This window comes from Ovis aries, chromosome 8 (genome assembly GCF_016772045.2).
Source record: "Ovis aries strain OAR_USU_Benz2616 breed Rambouillet chromosome 8, ARS-UI_Ramb_v3.0, whole genome shotgun sequence".
Classification (NCBI taxonomy): Eukaryota; Metazoa; Chordata; class Mammalia; order Artiodactyla; family Bovidae; genus Ovis; species Ovis aries.
In genome coordinates this window covers 15,229,117-15,247,776 of record NC_056061.1, presented here as the reverse complement: position 1 = coordinate 15,247,776, position 18,660 = coordinate 15,229,117, and the positions used below count along the sequence as shown (strand labels likewise).

At 35.8% G+C, this 18,660-nt stretch overlaps 1 protein-coding gene across 50 annotated transcripts in view; it reads right to left on the bottom strand.

Moving 5' to 3' along the window:
• The window catches only part of TRDN (triadin), a 406,058-nt gene that overhangs the window by 106,022 nt on the left and 281,376 nt on the right, over positions 1 to 18,660 (bottom strand). For 43 of the 50 annotated variants that reach the window (XM_060419417.1, XM_060419418.1, XM_060419419.1 and 40 more), the window contains 2 exons: positions 18,141 to 18,167; positions 9,697 to 9,744 (listed from right to left, as the gene is read on the bottom strand). In XM_060419417.1, the coding sequence (XP_060275400.1) occupies positions 9,697 to 9,744; positions 18,141 to 18,167 (75 nt within the window). The remainder of the gene's footprint in view (positions 1 to 9,696; positions 9,745 to 18,140; positions 18,168 to 18,660) is intronic. The other 7 variants (XM_060419431.1, XM_060419432.1, XM_060419443.1 and 4 more) reach the window with 1 other exon arrangement.

The window sequence follows — 18,660 nt, the reverse complement described above, 5'->3', positions numbered from 1 at the left end:
ACAAGCTCTATGAAGAGTTCTGCTTGACAGGATTATGATTAATAGACTTACATTCCAGGTTATTACTGGAACCACTTGGCATCTTGAAAATGTCAACTAGGTGCTCCTTTAAATTCATGCTTAATATCACTTAATCAGCTCAAAGGACAGAGTAGTCATGCTTGAGATTTGCTTAAATATTAAATGAAGTCATCCTAAATCACAAGTAACCAAAAAAAAAAAAAATCACTTTGGCGCTGTTTCAGATGAACTACTGAGATTTTACTGCTGTTGGTGGAGCAGTAAAATTATCTGTTTACTTGTTTATACATCCAAGAAATATCGTTCAGACAAAGTCAATGTACTGAAATAACTGATTAAAGCAAGGATCTTCAGAGGACATTGGCAACTATTAGAAGAAGGATGAATGGGAAACTGAATATTGCCATCATACCCAAAAATACCCTCAAGAGCTGCACAGGGAAAACTGCAACTTTGAAGCGAAAATGTGATTGTCACCAACTTAACACACTGATGAAACTTAGAACCACTCATTCATATCGGGACACCCAGATATTCTGTGCTTCTAATGACATGCAGTATGATATACAACAGTTATCACCTCTGAAGTATCCTTGCCGAAGCATTCAAATGGAATCAAGTTAAGCCGAAGATTTAGTTTAATCAAATGTTGGCTATAAAGAACATATTAAAAATATTCTGAAGAAATAATTATAGAAAACCTAGAGTGTCTTCAGTGTAAATGATCATGATCTTTTCAAAAAAGTTAATGATATTAACTAGAGCAAAAAAAGGGAAAAGTTTTATATAAAACTTGCTAAATTCACTCAGTTGTAATAGTTCATCTGTAGATTCTTTAGAAATTTTCAAAAAAAATTTAAAAAGAACTTTTCAAATAGAAAATTTCACCTGTGAATAGAGTTTTATTTTTAATTTTTTTAAATTTCTGTACAAATTACTTCTTTTTATCACTTTATTGCAAAGGATGGAATACCCAGTATAATGTTTAATACAAGTGCTGATACAGGCATCCTTGTCTTTTCCAATTCCCAGTGAGAAATCTTTCCATTTTCTCCACTGAGTATAATATTTGTTAATAGTTTTTGTATGTATATTCTCAGAATAGGGAAGTTTCTTGGTACATTAATATGAAATGCATCATTTATGAAAAGTTCAATTTCCCTTTATATTATTATGGTTAATTATGTTGATTTTTGAAGAAAAATTCAAGAAATAAAACCAACTTGTTTGCATGTTGTCTTCTGCATGTAATATCAGACTTTTTATTGTTGTTCAGTTGCTAAATCCTATCCAATTCTTTGTGACTCCATGGACTGCAGAACACAGGCTTTCTTGTCCTTCACCATCTCCTGGAGCTTGCTCAAACTCATGTCCATTGAATCAGTGATGTCATCCAACCATCTCATCATCTGTCACCCCCATCACCTCCTGCCTTCAATCTTTCCTAGCATCAGGGTCTTCTCTAATGAGCCAGCTCCTTGCATCAGGTGGCCAAAGTATCGGAGCTTCAGCTTCAGCATCAGTCCTTCCAATGAATATTCAAGAGTGATTTCCTTTAGAATTGACTGGTTTGATCTTGCAGTCCCAGGGACTCTTAAGAGTGTTCTCCAGCACCACAGTTCAAAGTATCAGTTCTTCAGTACTCAGCCTTCTTAATGGTCCAACTCTCACATTCAGACTTTACTGGAAAAAACATAGCTTTGACCATATGGGCCTTTGTTGGCAAAGTAATGTCTCTGCTTTTTAATATGCTATCTAGGTTTGTCATAGCTTTTCTTCCAAGGAGTAAGTGTCTTTTAATTTCATGGCTGCAGTCACTATCTGCAGTGATTTTTGAGCCCAGGAAAATAAACTCCATCACTGCTTCCATTTTTTCCCAATCTATTTGCCATAAAGGGATGGGGCTAGATGCCATGATCTTAGTTTTTTGAATGCTGAGTTTTAAGCCAGCTTTTTCACTCTCCTCTTTCACTTTCATCAAGAGGCTCTTTAGTTCCTTTTTGCTTTCTGCCATAAGGGTGCTGTCCTCTGCATATCTGAGGTTATTGACATTTTACTGGCAATCTTGATTCAGGCTTGAACTTCATCCAGTCCAGCATTTTGCATGATGTACTCTGCACATAAGTAAAGCAAGCAGGGTGACAATGTATAGCCTGGACGTACTCCTTTCCCAATTTGGAACCAGTCCATTTTTCTATGTCCGGTTCTAACTGTTGCTTATTGACCTGCATACAGCTTTCTCAGGAGGAAGATAGGTGGTCTGGTATTCCCATCTCTTTCAGAATTTCCCACAGTTTGTTGCGATCCACACAGTCATATGCTTTTAGCATAGTAAATAAAGCAGAAGTAGATGATTTTCTGAAACTCTCTTGCTTTTTCTTTGATCCATCATCAGATTTGACCTCTGGTTCCTCTGTCTTTTCTAAATCCAGCTTGAACATACGGAAGTTCACGGTTCACATACTGTTGGACACTACCTTGCAGAATTTTGAGCATTACTTTGCTAGCATGTGAAATGAGTATAATTGTGCGGTAGCTTGAACATTCTTTGGCATTGATTTTCTTTGGGCTTGGAATGAAAACTTACCCTTTCCAGTTCGGTGGCCACTGCTGAGTTTTGCAAATTTGCTGGCATATTGAGTGCAACACTTTCAAAGCATCATCTTTTAGGATTTGATAATAGCTCAGCTGGAATTCTACCACGTCCGTTAGCTTTGTTCATAGTGATGCTTCCTAAGGCCCACTTGACTTCACATTCCAGGATGTCTGGCTCTAGATGAGTGATCACACCATATGGATCACACCATTCATACTGATCAACATTTGGAGGTGTCTATTTTAGGGAAAAAAGTAGATTTGTGCTGCTCACCTTCGGAGATTCCAGGTACTAAGGAAACAAAGTAGCTACCATTCTTATACAGTAATGCCTTGATTATGGACAGACAGTCCCGAAATGAACTGTGAGGTGGAGAAGTTGGTTTTCTATAGTTTCAGGTTTGTTTTCTTTTTATTTACTTTCAGTTCAGTTCAGTTCAGTCACTCAGTCGTGTCCGACTCTTTGTGACCCCATGAATCACAGCACGCCAGCCCTCCCTGTCCATCACCAACTGCTGGAGTTCACTCAGACTCACGTCCATCGAGTCCGTGATGCCATCCAGCCATCTCATCCTCTGCTGTCCCCTTCTCCTCCTGTCCCCAGTCCCTCCCAGCATTTAGAGTCTTTTCCAATGAGTCAACTCTTCACATGAGGTGGCCAAAGTACTGGAGTTTCAGCTTCAGCATCATTCCTTCCAAAGACATCCCAGGGCTGATCTCCTTCAGAATGGACTGGTTGGATCTCCTTGCAGTCCAAGGGACTCTCAAGAGTCTTCTCCAACACCACAGTTCAAAAGCATCAATTCTTGGCACTCAGCTTTCTTCACAGTCCAACTCTCACATCCATACATGACTACTGGAAAAACCATAGCCTTGACTAGACAGACCTTTGTTGGCAAAGTAATGTCTCTGTTTCTCAATATGCTATCTAGGTTGGTCATAACTTTCCTTCCAAGGAGTAAGCGTCTTTTAATTTCATGGCTGCAGTCACCATCTGCAGTGATTTTGGAGCCCCCCAAAACATAAAGTCTGACACTGTTTCCACTGTTTCCCCATCTATTTGCCATGAAGTGAGGGACCAGATGCCATGATCTTCGTTTTCTGAATGTTGAGCTTTAAGCCAACTTTTTCACTCTCCTCTTTCACTTTCATCGAGAGGCTTTTTAATTCCTCTTCACTTTCTGCCATAAGGGTGGTGTCATCTGCATATCTGAGGTTATTGATATTTCTTCCAGCAATCTTGATTCCAGTTTGTGTTTCTTCCAGTCCAGCGTTTCTCATGATGTACTCTGCATAGAAGTTAAATAAGCAGGGTGACAATATACAGCCTTGACGTACTCCTTTTCCTATTTGGAACCAGTCTGTTGTTCCATGCTCAGTTCTAACTGTTGCTTCCTGACCTGCATATAGGTTTCTCAAGAGGCAGGTCAGGTGGTCTGGTGTTCCCCTCTCTTTCAGAATTTTCCACAGTTGATTGTGATCCACAGTCAAAGGCTTTGGCATAGTCAATAAAGCAGAAATAGATGTTTTTATGGAACTCTCTCGCTTTTTTGATGATCCATTTGATGCTGGCAATTTGATCTCTGGTTCCTCTGCCTTTTCTAAAACTAGCTTGAACATCAGGAGGTTCACGGTTCATGTATTGCTGAAGCCTAGCTTGGAGAATTTTGAGCATTACTTTACTAGCGTGTGAGATGAGTGCAATTGTGCGGTAGTCTGAGAATTCCTTGGCATTGCCTTTCTTTGGGATTGGAATGAACACTGACCTTTTCCAATCCTGTGGCCATTGCTGAGTTTTCCAAATTTGCTGGCATATTGAGTGCAGCACTTTAACAGCATCATCTTTCAGGATTTGAAATAGCTCAACTGGAATTCCATCACCTCCACTAGCTTTGTTTGTAGTGATGCTTTCTAAGGCCCACTTGACTTCACATTCTAGGATGTCTGGCTCTAGGTGAGTCATCATACTATCGTGATTATCTTGGTTGTGAAGATCTTTTTTGTACAGTTCTTTTGTGTATTCTTGCCACCTCTTCTTAATATCTTCTGCTTCTGTTAGGTCCATACCATTTCTGTCCTTTATTGAGCCCATCTTTACATGAAATGTTCCCTTAGTATCTCTAATTTATTTACTTTATCACTGTTTAATTTACCTGCAAAGTTCAAGCCTATAGTAAACTTCAATCTCACTTTTATTACAAAGATATCAAAAGATGCTTTCTCAAGTTAAAGCTAGTGGCTTTAGTTTTTATGTCTTACTATATAATCCTATTGAGGCAACATTGATTATTAACTTTATGTAACTTTCATGTGTACAAGATTATATTTCTACTTTAGAATACATTACAGAATGCTCACCACCAGAAATTTAGTTTCCAATCATTACTATTGTATTTACACATTCATCCCCCCTGCACCTTCCCCACCACTCTGATCTCTCTTTCTCTACATGTTAGGCTTTGTTTTCTGTGTTGATGTCTTTTAGTTTTCTGTTTTTTTTTTTTTTTTTTTTTATATTCTACTCATGAGTAAAATTGAGCTTCCCTGGTGGCTCAGATGGTAAAGCGTCTGCCTGCAATGTGGGAGACCCGGGTTCGAACCCTGGGTGGGGAAGATCTCCTGGAGAAGGAAATGGCAACCCACTCTAGTACTCTTTCCTGGAGAATCCCACGGGTGGAGGAGCCTGGTAGGCTGCAGTCCATGGGGTCGCAAAGAGTCGGGCATGACTGAGCGACTTCACGTTCGCTTTCGCGTTCACGAGTAAAATTGGGTGATGCGTGCCTTTGTCCGACTTGGTTCACTTGATGTCGCTTGCATGTGCCGCAGCAGTTTAAATACGTCTACAATTAATCTTGTCTTCACTCACAAAATTGTTTATTTTCATCTTTCTTTTCCATTTTTATTACTCATTATCACTCATTTTAATTTTTATTTTCATTTGTATAATTTCGTATTTATATTAAATAATATTCTTCTAGTTCTTGTTGTTTAGTAGTTGTCTTACTCTTTTGTGACCCCATGGACTGTAGCCCACCAATCTCCTCTCTCCATGGTATTTCTGAGGCAAGAATACCGGGGTGGGTGGCCCTTTCCTCCTCCAATATTCTTCTAGTACTCAGCTTCAAAACTTTTTATTAGATAATTTTTGAATTTTTCCTTTGCAAAGTTGGACAGTTGTCAAGTTCCACAGAATCTATTTTATAATACTGCTCGTATAATATCTCTTCTTTCCAATCATGACTGATATCAGATCCTAAAGCACATTGCCTACATCATTGCCAAAACTTCCTAACTAGCCTCAGTTCAGTCAGTTGAGTTGCTCAGTTGTGTGCAACTCTGTAACCCCATGGGCTGCAGCACGCCAGGCCTCCCAGTCCATTGCTAACTCCCAGTTTACTCAAATTCATGTCCATTGAGTCAGTGATGCCATCCAACCATCTCATTCTCTGTTGTCCCTTCTCCTCCCTCCTTCAATCTTTCCCAGCATCAGGGTCTTTTCAAATGAGTCAGTTCTTCGCATCAGTTGGCCAAAGTACTGGAGTTTCAGCTTCAGCATCAGTCTTTCCAATGAATATTTATGACTGATTTCCTTTAGGATGCACTGGTTGGATTTCCTTGCAGTCCAAGGGTCTCTAAAGAGTCTTCTCCAACACCACAGTTCAAAAGCATCAATTCTTTGGCACTCAGCTTTCTTTATAGTCCAACTCTCACATCCATACATGACTACTGGAAAAAGCATAGCTTTGACTAGACAGAACTTTGTTGGCTAAGTAATGTCTCTGCTTTTAAATATGTTGTCTAGGTTGGTCATAACTTTTCTTCCAAGGAGCAAGCAAAAAAAAAAAAATTAAAAAAAAATTTTCTAAAGCAAAAGTCTGAGTATCATTTCTATACTTACAAGTCTTCATTGACTCCATAGTGCTCATAAGATAGGGCTGAATATTAAAATCAGGCCCCCTTACAGCATTATTAGCACGAGTTGTATTTATTCCTATTGTATTCTTGAGACTCTTATTACTCTTCATAGACATCATGCAGTTTCCCTCTGCTTTGCCTTCCTCTGTTACCTAGGCCCAAGATACTCTTTCAACTAATTATTACATAACAAATGTCTACCTGTTATTTAGGGCTTAAATTTAATGTCACCTTTTACAGCAAATCTTTTGCTTTTCCTCAAGTAAGAATAATTTTTAAACTCCTATGACTTTTTATCTCTATTTATCTATTTACCCCATTGCCTTTCAAACATTAACTATGATCATAGGGAAAACATTTAGCTGAAAGCAAAATAAATAAATAAATAAATGAGGCCTAAATAACTCATGGAATAGCTTCATATATTCATGATTTTAATTGCTCAAGTAATATCTGTATATTTCCTTAAGTTTTCACATAGTGTATGATCCACAAGTATATGTTGAATGAAAGTGAAAAGTATTTGAACACTTCAAAGCAAATATAAAACAGTAAGATAATTATCATATTGACGATTTAATACTATGTATCTCCAAATAAAATTTGACTTAAAAGCAAGCTTAAGATTAAACAATTTATACTAGATATAAACTGGCAGACTGTGATTAATTTAAAATATTTAATTATTTTTCTAACTTTGAACATTTAAAACAATTGTAAAATCAGTAATTTCCACTTAGCATTGTAACACAGTTCCTAGTTTAAACCTCAGTGTAGAATAATAAAAAGTCCAGTATCTTAAAAACAAAGAAAGCCCAAAAGAGATTGGGGGCTGGTTACTATATGTATGATGAAGCAACATATATTTCACGTGTGATTAATCATCACTGATAAGGAGAAATGAAACTACCTGACAAATGAGAAGAGTCTCCTTTGAATGTTATTTGTCACTTGTCAAACTGGTTAAGTCCTACCTGAGTTTCAAAATGTTTATGATGGCTTTGGAAGGAACACTTGTTTCTGTTCGTTTTCTATAGCTGCAAGGAAATCTAATATGTAGAGTCATATTTAAATTAATGATTGAGGTATGAGATCTAATTAACTAGAGGCAAAGTAAATAATGCCAATATTCAATTTTCATAAACAGCTTATTTACCTCCTTGCATTTCATTCTGAGCCTAGCAATCAGTTCTAATTAATCTCAACCAAAATGTTTGGCCTTACTCTAAACTCAGAGATCATTCTTGGTTGAATATTTCAGTGAATTCACTAAATTAAGATTCAATATTAATTCAGTATGTCTGTTTACTCTAATGGGACTTGACTAACTCCGTATTATGTGTGCTCATATTTCTACCCTAAATATCTAGGCTCCAAGTGATTCAGAGTCTGTGCATGGGCCAGCTACTAGTTTTCGAATCTTTCCTTTTTAACACTGTCTCCAGACTGTCTTGACAATCAAAAACTTCTTGAGGCTCAATATGTGAAATCTAATTCCAGATAAAATCCATATAACTGCTACTTGGACATCCCACTAGTTTCATTCATGGCTGAAGATTTTGAACACAATTCTGCCTTCCTTCTATTCTTGCATCAGCAAATATAGATGTACTTACCTTATAGTTACTTACTAGATCCATGTACCCTGTATCCATGCCTAGATTATGACTTTCTCTGAATCTGTATTGAGACCCTTAGCCTTGTTATTGACACCATGGAATTATCCATTGTGAAGCACCCAGGTTTTACCCACACGTTACACTTAATGCTGACAAACAAAAGTGATTTTAGAATAAGACCTCATAAAAGAATGACATATATTAATATGGGCTTCCAATAAATTCAAGGCTCTACCACTTCTGGCAAATCGATACCTGGTAAAATATGTCAATGAAACAGGTATCGTGGTCACTTATTGCAAAAATGACATCACAAATACCAGGTTACTAAGAAAAGAGCTATCTCAGAAACAGATTTTATTCTGTTTACTATAAATTCAGAATAATAAGTAGAATTATATTTGAAAAAGCAAACCCATTAAATAATTTAATTGGTTCTAATTAAGTATTATCTTACAGTACAGTTTATATTTCCTTCAAGTATCCTTTAATTTTTTGTCTTTCATCAGTATATACATGTGTATAGTAACTTGTACACTAATTTATATAACTAACATATTAATTTATAGTTTACTTGATTAATATATACATTTATCAATATATCCATATATTCATTTATATATATATATATATATATATATATAAAACTTGGGAATATGGATATGTGTCATATATATTTTATATCTCCCTATAGTCCTGATACATATTTTCCTAAAGAGCATATGCTATAAAGAGCTTTTAAGAAGAAAAATGTTAAGTCATTTAGTGGCATATATGGGAAAGGCTATGTGTGTAGTGTTTGTATATGTGTGTGTGGAGGATAGGGTTGCTAAACTGTGTCTTGAGATTCTTACAAAGACACTGGATATATTATTGATTTCATTTCTATTTATAAAGCAAAATTTCAAAATTATTCCAGTTTATTTTGAATGGAGAATATGTAAATTTCTCATCATACTGAATATTTTTAACATATATTAATGTTCTTAAAGATATTCTTTAGAATGTCAACTAAGAGGAGTCAATATTCACATAATGGTTGCTTCTGATTAGATGTGACAAGAAAAATAGATTTAAAAACTTAAATTCCAAACTTCCTAATATGTTTCTTTTCAGGCAAGCATCCCAAGGAATGTAATTTCTAATTTTACACTATTCTTATATAAAGCGAACATTGTTCATGGAAGTTCTACTAGTCAAAGTTCCGTTTGTTCAAACCGTAAACATATAAATCAGCGTACTAAGTTTGAATGCTCTCCAGATGATTGGAGCCTGTGGAGTTTACACAGTTGCATTTCTTCAATTTATTTTAAAAAACTAACTTAAAATTGGACTATAATTACTATCTTTAGTTTATGACCCTAAAAGAATAAAAACTTTTGGCATCAGAGTACAAAAGACAAAGCCTTGTTAACATAGGTACTACAATTCTTGTGCAAAGTGACTTTGCTCCATATCAGTGAAATAGTAAAATCAATAAATAAGGCTCTTCTATAAGCATAAAGAAGTTATAGTCATGACATCTTTTTCTTTAAGCTGCACTGACCTTTTTTCGATGAGGCAGAGCCAACCTCTTCTTTGGTTTGTTCAGTCTCTGTAAATTCAGGTATTAAAGAACAAGAAATGGATATTAGACATGCCAGGTCAATACCTTATAGTATTCGAAGTCAGACAAGACTAAAACTACCTAAAGGAGAAAATGTATGTGGCACCTAAGAGCAAAGCAAGCAGCAGAGAAAACTTACGCTTTAATGTGCTTGAATATTTTTTATAACTAATTGTTAAATAATACAGAAATTCTCTTCCAAGATACAATCCTTGTGAAAAATGCATACCTTTCCAACCCCCTGTAACCTTAAGTAATACAATATCACCAAAGCCTTTGAAACCTCTTATTTGTCTTACTACTCATTGCATACCTCTCTCTTCATCTCAGAATATCATTGCCCTAATTTTTGTATAAATCATTTCTTTATTTTTCTGTAGTTTTTTATTACATGAATTTATCTCCAAACAAAGGTAAAGCCATAATACACAGGTTGAGTTATATTGTTTAGTGATAAAACTTTTTATAAATTGGATTATATTTTTTAATTCTTGTAATTGGCTTCCTTCAAAATGTGTTGAGATGCAGTGTTAAAATAGTTTAACAAGATGGCCTACTAGACTTTAACAGCTTTAGTGCCTTTACTGGTCTACATAAAGAAACCAAAGACAAAGTCAACAAGATTTTCCTTGAATCAAGAAAATGGTACTCAAGAGTAATTATCATAAGAGCCAAATAACTAAAATTTCCCAAATAAGGCGATATATGTCATAGTCAATTTATTTATTTATTTTTCGCTTTGCTTCCAGGTACTCTCTACAAAACCTTTGCCCTAGCCCCTACTAGTGGAGTTCCCCTCATGTTTTTGTCACTGCCCTATTTGATGCACTGTTTACTTACAGCTGTTTAACTCTTTACACAAGTCATGCTGATATGAGTAGCTGTAGTTGATTGCCTTCACTGCTGTCAGTGTATCCCACTGTATACACATTCTACACATTATGGACCCATTCCCCTGTGAATGAACACTGGGTCCTGTCCGATTTTGCATTATTATAAATAATGCTGCTATGAATATTCCTGCACAGGAAGCCTGGTGCAATGTGCAAGAATTTTCTTAGAAGTGAAAGTGCTAGGTCATAGCATGTGTTCTTGTTTGACTCTAAATAAATGCCATATTTTCCCAAAGTTTTACATTCATACCAACAGTATATGTCAGAGTTTCTATTGTTTCATAGCATACCCATCACCAGAATGAATATTTTCCTCCATTTTTGGCCAATTTGATATGTATAAAATAGTATTACTGTGATTTTAAGAACATTTTCATTATTACTAACACACTAAATCTCTTTTGATATATTTCCAGGCCATTTTGTGTCTTTCTTGTTTTATTTTTCATACTTGCTTATATCTTTTACTCATTTTTTTCTACCCACTATTCTATCAAGTTCTTTGTCCTTTTTTTAGAGTTTTTTTTTTTCCACTACTAACCTCTAGTTACTAATATATGCTACAGGCATCTTTTCCACATATGTAGCTTGTCTTTTATCTCTCTGTGGTATCTACTGATTGGCTTTAATTTTAATATAATAAAATATATTAAACTTTTTATAACTTGAATTTGCATGTAGTTTTTGAGATTCAACTATATTTCGAAATAATATAAAAATATATCTTCCTATACTTATTTAATGCCTTGTTTTGTTCAGTTCCTAAACCATCCAGAATTGATATTTTGAAGTTGTACAAACTAAATCACTCAGTCGTGTCCGACTCTTTGCAACCCCGTGGACTGTAGCTCACCAGGCTCCTCTGTCCGTGGGATTCTCCAGGCAAGAATACTGGAGTGGGTTGCCATTTCCTTCTCCAGGGGATCTTCCCGACCCAGGGATCGAACCCAGGTCTTCCTCATTGCAGGCAGACACTTTAACCTCTGAGCCACCAGGGAAGTCCTAGGAATAAATTACTTCTTTGCAATGAATACCAACTGCATCAGCAATACTCAAAAATAATCTCTCCATTCTCTATTGAAATGGCTGGTTTTTCTTACATCAGATTTTGATCAAGTGGAATTGTTTTTGGTCTCTTTTGTTCCTGTCCTACTGGAAAACTTTAGATCTGCCCCAATATAATGCTACCCTTTAAAACACAATATCAAGAGATTGCTTTATTAATAAGACTCAAGTCACATAGCACTTGTCTCAATAGTCATACATTTTAGTATTATTTTGCTGTACTCATTATACTTCCATAAAATTTATTTCTGATTTTCTCTTTGAAATTCTTTCCTCTTTCTCCCTGCTGCCTTGTTCTAAACTGAACTCAGATTCTACTTCTGCTAGTACTCCTTTATCTAGCTTGGTTTTCTTTGAACCAAACTTGATGAATATTCTTAAGCTCCAAACCATGACATTTTCCAGTTTCAGGATAGCACCCAGGACACCAACTGTGGCTTTATAAATAGGATTAAACAAGAAGCACATCTTGCCCTACAATCTAAATCAGTCCCAGGTCTATCACAGTCTAGTTTTTATGGTACTTAAATTCCCAAACCAGCACCTGGCCTTGTATCAGTGCTATTTTAAGTTCAATCAGGCAGCATCATATGTGATTTGGGTAGTGATCATATAATTTATCATCCAAACTAAGCAGGTGAAAAGAGTTTCTAGTAATTATTATTCTGGAATAATACAATATACCCAGGCTGCCCTAAATGACTGAGATACAGTGTCATACAGGACATGCAACCTGTGGTATAGACACATATCACTGATACCAGATCTACTAGTTCAGGCCTATAGATCTTTTTTCCCAGCAATTTCCATGACAGAATATTTAAACTGAATAAAAAAGCCAGGTCACTCTCTAAGTAATTTTAAGCTCTTCCCAAATAGTCTTCTAGTATCATATATTTGAATAAATTCAAAGGTACTTTGTTTTTAAATTCTGCATACTGGATATTCCTGGAAGATCATGACATATATTGGTAGATCAAGAGACAGATGTGTGTAGATGTGTGACTCACACAGGGAGGTACTGAAATGTAGTTAAGGTGATAAGCAGAGTCAGGCTTGGTGGCTGAGCATAACACAAAAATCTAGTGCGGTGCTAAAACCAAGAAATGAAAAATTTCTGATTGTTGTCATTTAATTCAAATTTAGACCCGCAATTAAAAATAACTAGACTTTGGCTCTGATCTGGTCTTTGGTATTTTTTTTTTACTCATAATTCAAACTGACCACAGGCTGGTCAAATATGCACAAGAAAACATTATCAAAGCCCTGCTGTCCTTGATAAGAGGAACAAAGCAATGTGTGGCAGTACTTTACAAGGGTTTGAAGAATACTGGTCCTTGAAGGGTTCTTTGGGGAAAAGAGAGTGATGTCTAATGTATTTGCTAAGCACTGTCTACTTTATTCCCTCTTGATCACCAAGAGTCGTATAAAAGATCTGCGTCTAAAAATCTACTTGTTTCATCCCCTTCCTTCTTGAAAATAACTAGTCATATCATCAACCCCTATATCATTATCCAGTGTGGTGGTAAGGAGTTGAGGGGGATGTGCAGTGGACTGCAGGAAGGAGAACTAGGTGTGTTGAAGCATTTTTTTTAACGCAGTATGATAATGGAAAAGGCCAATTTTCATTCCAATCCTAAAGAAAGGCAATGCCAAAGAATGTTCAGACTACTGCACAACTGTACTAATTTCACATGCTAGCAGGCTAAAGATCAAAATCCTTCAAGCTAGGCTTAAACAGTATGTGAACCAAGAACTTTCAGATGTACAGTTGGATTTAGAGAAGGCAGAGGAACCAGAGATCAAAATGCCAACATTTTGCATTGTAGCAAAAAAACAAGAGAATTGCAGAAAAACATTTACGTCTGGTACTTTGACTATGCTAAAGCCTTTGACTGTGTGGATCACAGCAAACTGTGGAAAATTCTTAAAGAGATGGGAATACTACCAGCTTACCTGTTTCCTGGGAAATCTGTATGCAGGTCAGGAAGCAATGGTTAGAGCCAGACATGGAACAATGGACTGGTTCAAAATTGGGAAAGGAGTACGTCAAGGCTGTATATTGTCCCCCTGCTTATTTAACTTATATGCAGAGTACATCATGTGAAATGCCGGGCTGGAAGAAGCACAAGCTGGAATCAAGATTGCTGTGAGAAATATTAATAATTTCAGATATGCAGAGGATACCACCCTATAGCAGAAAGTGAAGAGGAACTAAAGAGTCTCTTGATGAAGGTGAAAGAGGAGAGTGAAAAACGTGTTTAAAACTGTTTAAAACAGCTGTTAAAAAGCTATTTAAAAATGTTTAAAACTCAACATTCAAAAAACGAAGATCATGGCAGTAGGTCCCATCACTTATGGCAAAAATAGGTGGGGAAACAATGGAAACAATGACAGACTTTTTATCTTGGGCTCCAAAATCACTGCAGATGGCGTCAGGAACCATGAAATTAAAAGACCCTTGCTCCCTGGAAGAAAAGCTATGACCAACCTAGACAGCATATTAAAAAACAGAGACATTACTTTACCAACAAGGGTCCATCTAGTCAAAGCTATGGTTTATCCAGTAGTCATGTATGGATGTGAGAGTTAGACCATAAAGACTGAGTGCTGGAGAATTGATGCTTTGAACTGTGGTGCTGGAGAAGACTCTTGAGAGTCCCTTGGACTGCAAGGAGATCAAACTAGTTGATCCTAAAGGAAATCAGTCCTGAATATTCATTGAAAGGACTGATGCTAAAGCTGAAGCTCCAATATTTTGGCCACCTGATGTGAAGATCTGACTCATTGGAAAGGATCCTGATGCTGGAAAAGATTGAGGGAAGGAGGAGAAGAGAACAACAGAGGATGAGATGGTTGGATGGCATCATCAACTCAATGGAAATGAGTTTGAGCAAACTCTGGGAGATAGTGAAGGACAAGGAAGCCTGGTGTGCTGCAGTTCATGGAGTCACAAAGAGTCGGACTCAACTTAGTGATTGAACAATAACAATTATAATGGAATCTTTATCGACCTGTAGAAATTGTAAATCTTGGTTTGGCATCTCTGTTGGTAAAAGGCACTCCTTCTCCATCCACATAATCACTGATGCATAACTTTACACGTGGAGGCAGTAAGTACCCTTCCGTAGTGCATGCTACATCACTGAGCCTGAATGATTTCTCTTTTCTTCAAGCTCATGACAGCATGAGAACATCCACCCTGTACTGATACAGCTCCAAACTAGTCTATGTCCTCCAGTGTTATTCTTGTACTAATTTTGGTTTCCTTAGGACCTAGAACAAATAATTCTACACCACAAATTCAATTCACATGATAGTTATTTCCTTTAATTGAGTGCTGAAAACAAATTACCTTTTATTTTTTCCATAGATTTGCACTAGTCCTGTCAATCTCACCTTTCCTTGTTAATTCAATTATCCCATAAATAATTTATATTAAACTATAAATCTCACTTCCTCACTTGCTCTCATAATTTAAGATAATGTAAAATCATATCCTGAATATTCAGGTGACATACACAATACTATGTGCCCCATACTTTGTGAGTAACAGAAGGAATTTTCAATAGTATTTGTAATGTGATGACTTAGGCATTAAATTTATAAATAGCTCACCATATATAGGAGCTATGGAAATATTCTTCTGTTGTGTGGTTTCAAGATCAAAAAAAAAGAAAAAACAAAACAAGTTCTTAGCTGGGGAAATGGATGGTCACATTGCTAGCAGAGATTTTAAATAATTTATGAATTGTTTTAAATTAACTTTTATACTGGGAGATAATGCCTATGTCAAGTTCAAATCATTCAACTATACAAGGAAATGGATATCAATTCTTTTGAGACTTTTATATTGAGTCTAAGATGATTTGGCAAGCTAAATTTGTTAATTTCCTGCAAAAGATGCTGATCTCTTCAAAACTTGATTGGATAGTGTTTCATAGATAGCAGAACTTACAGAATCTTTTTTTTCATCACAAATGAGTATTTTTATCTAAATGTCACATTTTCCTAGGAAGAAAATGTTCATTTTCAGAGTAATCTCCAATCTAAAGTTCTGAACCACTGCAGCAAAATTATCAATTTTGTTTTATATATTTTCTTGATTATGCATTTCTACAGACTGAGTATTAGCATACGAAATACTCAGTAATATGAAGTTCTAATCAGCTTATATTCAACTAAAAATTTTCATGAAAACATAAGTGGAATTTTAGATTCACGTTACACCTTTCTTTAAGGTCTAAAATGACTATGTAAATACTTTCAACTGTAATTTTTTAAAAAGACATCAAGCAATTATTTTCTTCCATTCAGAAGGCTGTCTTTTCACCTTGCTTATATGAAGCAACTGACAAACAACCAATCTCAAAAATATATAAGCAACTTATGCAGCTCAATTCCAGAAAAATAAACAACCCAATCAAAAAATGGGTCAAAGAACTAAATAGACATTTCTCCGAAGAAGACATACGGATGGCTAACAAACACATGAAAAGATGCTCAACATCTCTCATTATTAGAGAAATGCAAATCAAGACCATAATGAAATACCACTTCACACCAGTCAGAATGGCTGCAATCCAAAAGTCTGCAAGCAATAAATGCTGGAGAGGGTGTGGAGAAAAGGGAACCCTCTTACAGTGTTGGAGGGAATGCAAACTAGTACAGCCACTATGGAGAACAGTGTGGAGATTTCTTAAAAAATTGCAAATAGAACTCCCTTATGACCCAGCAATCCCACTGCTGGGCATACATACCGAGGAAACCAGAATTGAAAGAGACACATGTACCCCAATGTTCATTGCAGCACTGTTTATAATAGCCAGGACACGGAAACAACCTAGATGTCCATCAGCAGATGAATGGATAAGAAAGCTGTGGTGCATATACACAATGGAGTATTACTCAGCCATTAAAAAGAATACATTTGAATCAGTTCTAATGAGATGGATGAAACTGGAGCCGATTATACAAAGTGAAGAAGCCAGAAAGAAAAACACCAATACAGCATACTAACGCATATATATGGAATTTAGAAAGATGGTAATGATGACCCTGTATGCGAGACAGCAAAAGAGACACAGATGTGTAGAGCAGACTTTTGGACTCAGAGGGAGAGGGAGAGGGTGGGGTGATTTGGGAAAATGGCATTGAAACATGTATACTATCATGTAAGAAATGAATCACCAGTCTATGTTCGATGCAGGATACAGGATGCTTGGGGCTGGTGCACGGGGATGATCCAGAGAGATGATATGGGGTGGGAGGTGGGAGAGGGGTTCATGTTTGGGAACTCATGTACACCTGTGGTGGATTCATGTTAATGTATGGCAAAACCAATACAGTATTGTAAAGTAAAATAAAGTAAAAATAAAAATTTTTTAAAAAAGACACCAAGGTACACAACATTATATCTTCCATTTTTCTCTGATATATTCACCAATGACATACTCTGTCTCAAAAACCTGGCAGTAAATAAAACATGCATTCTCTTTTTGTACTAGTACTATCATTAATACTTATGTAACTCTAAATCAAAAGGAAAATATAAACACATTTACACCATGCATAAAAATGTGGTTTGATCTTAAATCTTATAGACAAAGTTTAAAGAAGCTGAAAGAATGTTTTTTTCTAAGCTCACACACCATTTTTCCTAAAATAATTGTCATTAATGACAATCTGTTAGATACTTCATCTAATTGAGAAATACCAACAAAGAAAAAAGCATTTATTCTTCAGTGTATTGTCAAAGTTTCATAGATGCAAATGCCACAGTATGCTCCAGCCACCAATTGATAGTTATTAAAAATCTAAGGTTCAAGAGGGAGGGGACATATGTATACTTATGTTATGACTGATACATGTTGATGTATGGCAGAAACAAACAATATTGTAAAGCAATCATCCTTCAATTAAAAATATATAAATTTAAAAAATTTTGAGGATAAAAGCCTTAAAAATTATATTATAAGAGTAATAAATGAATAATAACATTGTAGGGAGCTTCATTCCATTAAATACACAATAACTTTCACTAGTAGACAAATTATGTTGCCTCCTGGTTTGATCAAGTGATTAACCATTAGGAAAACTGTCTATTATGTTTAAAAAAACTGAAAAGATCACTTATCATTCTGCACAATGGGAAACAAAAATACAAACAATTCAAAAACATATTATGATCTAGACAAATTAACATTTACAAATGAAAGTTCTATAGGTAAATTTTGAGAAGAACTGATTCACAAAACAATACAAGGTTGAGTAAGTATGCATATTTGTTTAACACAACACATAATCAGAGCAAGGAACATTTGGTAAGTCAGCCTTAAAAATTAGCATCAGCATTGTCTAAGCAGAAAGTTAAGAGTAAGCTGCTAAAATATGCTTTTTGTTTTTTTTAAGTTTTAGTTAACATACTTGCTTTAATGTGTTTTTCAGTTGGAGCTGTTAAGGGCAAAAAAAAAAAAAAAAGGTCTAAATCAGTTATAAGTATCCTTGGGTCTCTCTAAAATAGTTTTACAGCTATTTTCATTTTCAAAAAGACTATATTATAGACTTGTAAACTAAAGAAAAAAGTATACCTGAGAAAAAGAACATACAATGTTGTGCTATTTTCTTTTGTAAATTTTAAATATATTAGGGCTTCCTTGATAGCTCACTTGGTAAAGAATTTGCCTGCAATGCAGGAGACCCCAGTTCAATTGCTGGGTCCAGAAGATCTGCTGGAGAAGGGATAGGCTACCCACTCTGGTATTCTAGGGCTTCCCTTGTGGCTCAGCTGGTAAATCTGCGTGCAATGAGGGAGACCTGGGTTCGATCCCTGGGTTGGGAAGGCAATGCATTCCAGTATTCTGACCTCATGGGGTCGTAAAGAGTGGGACAGGACTGAGCAACTTTCACTTTTACTTTCATGAACCACAGATTTCTGATATTCATA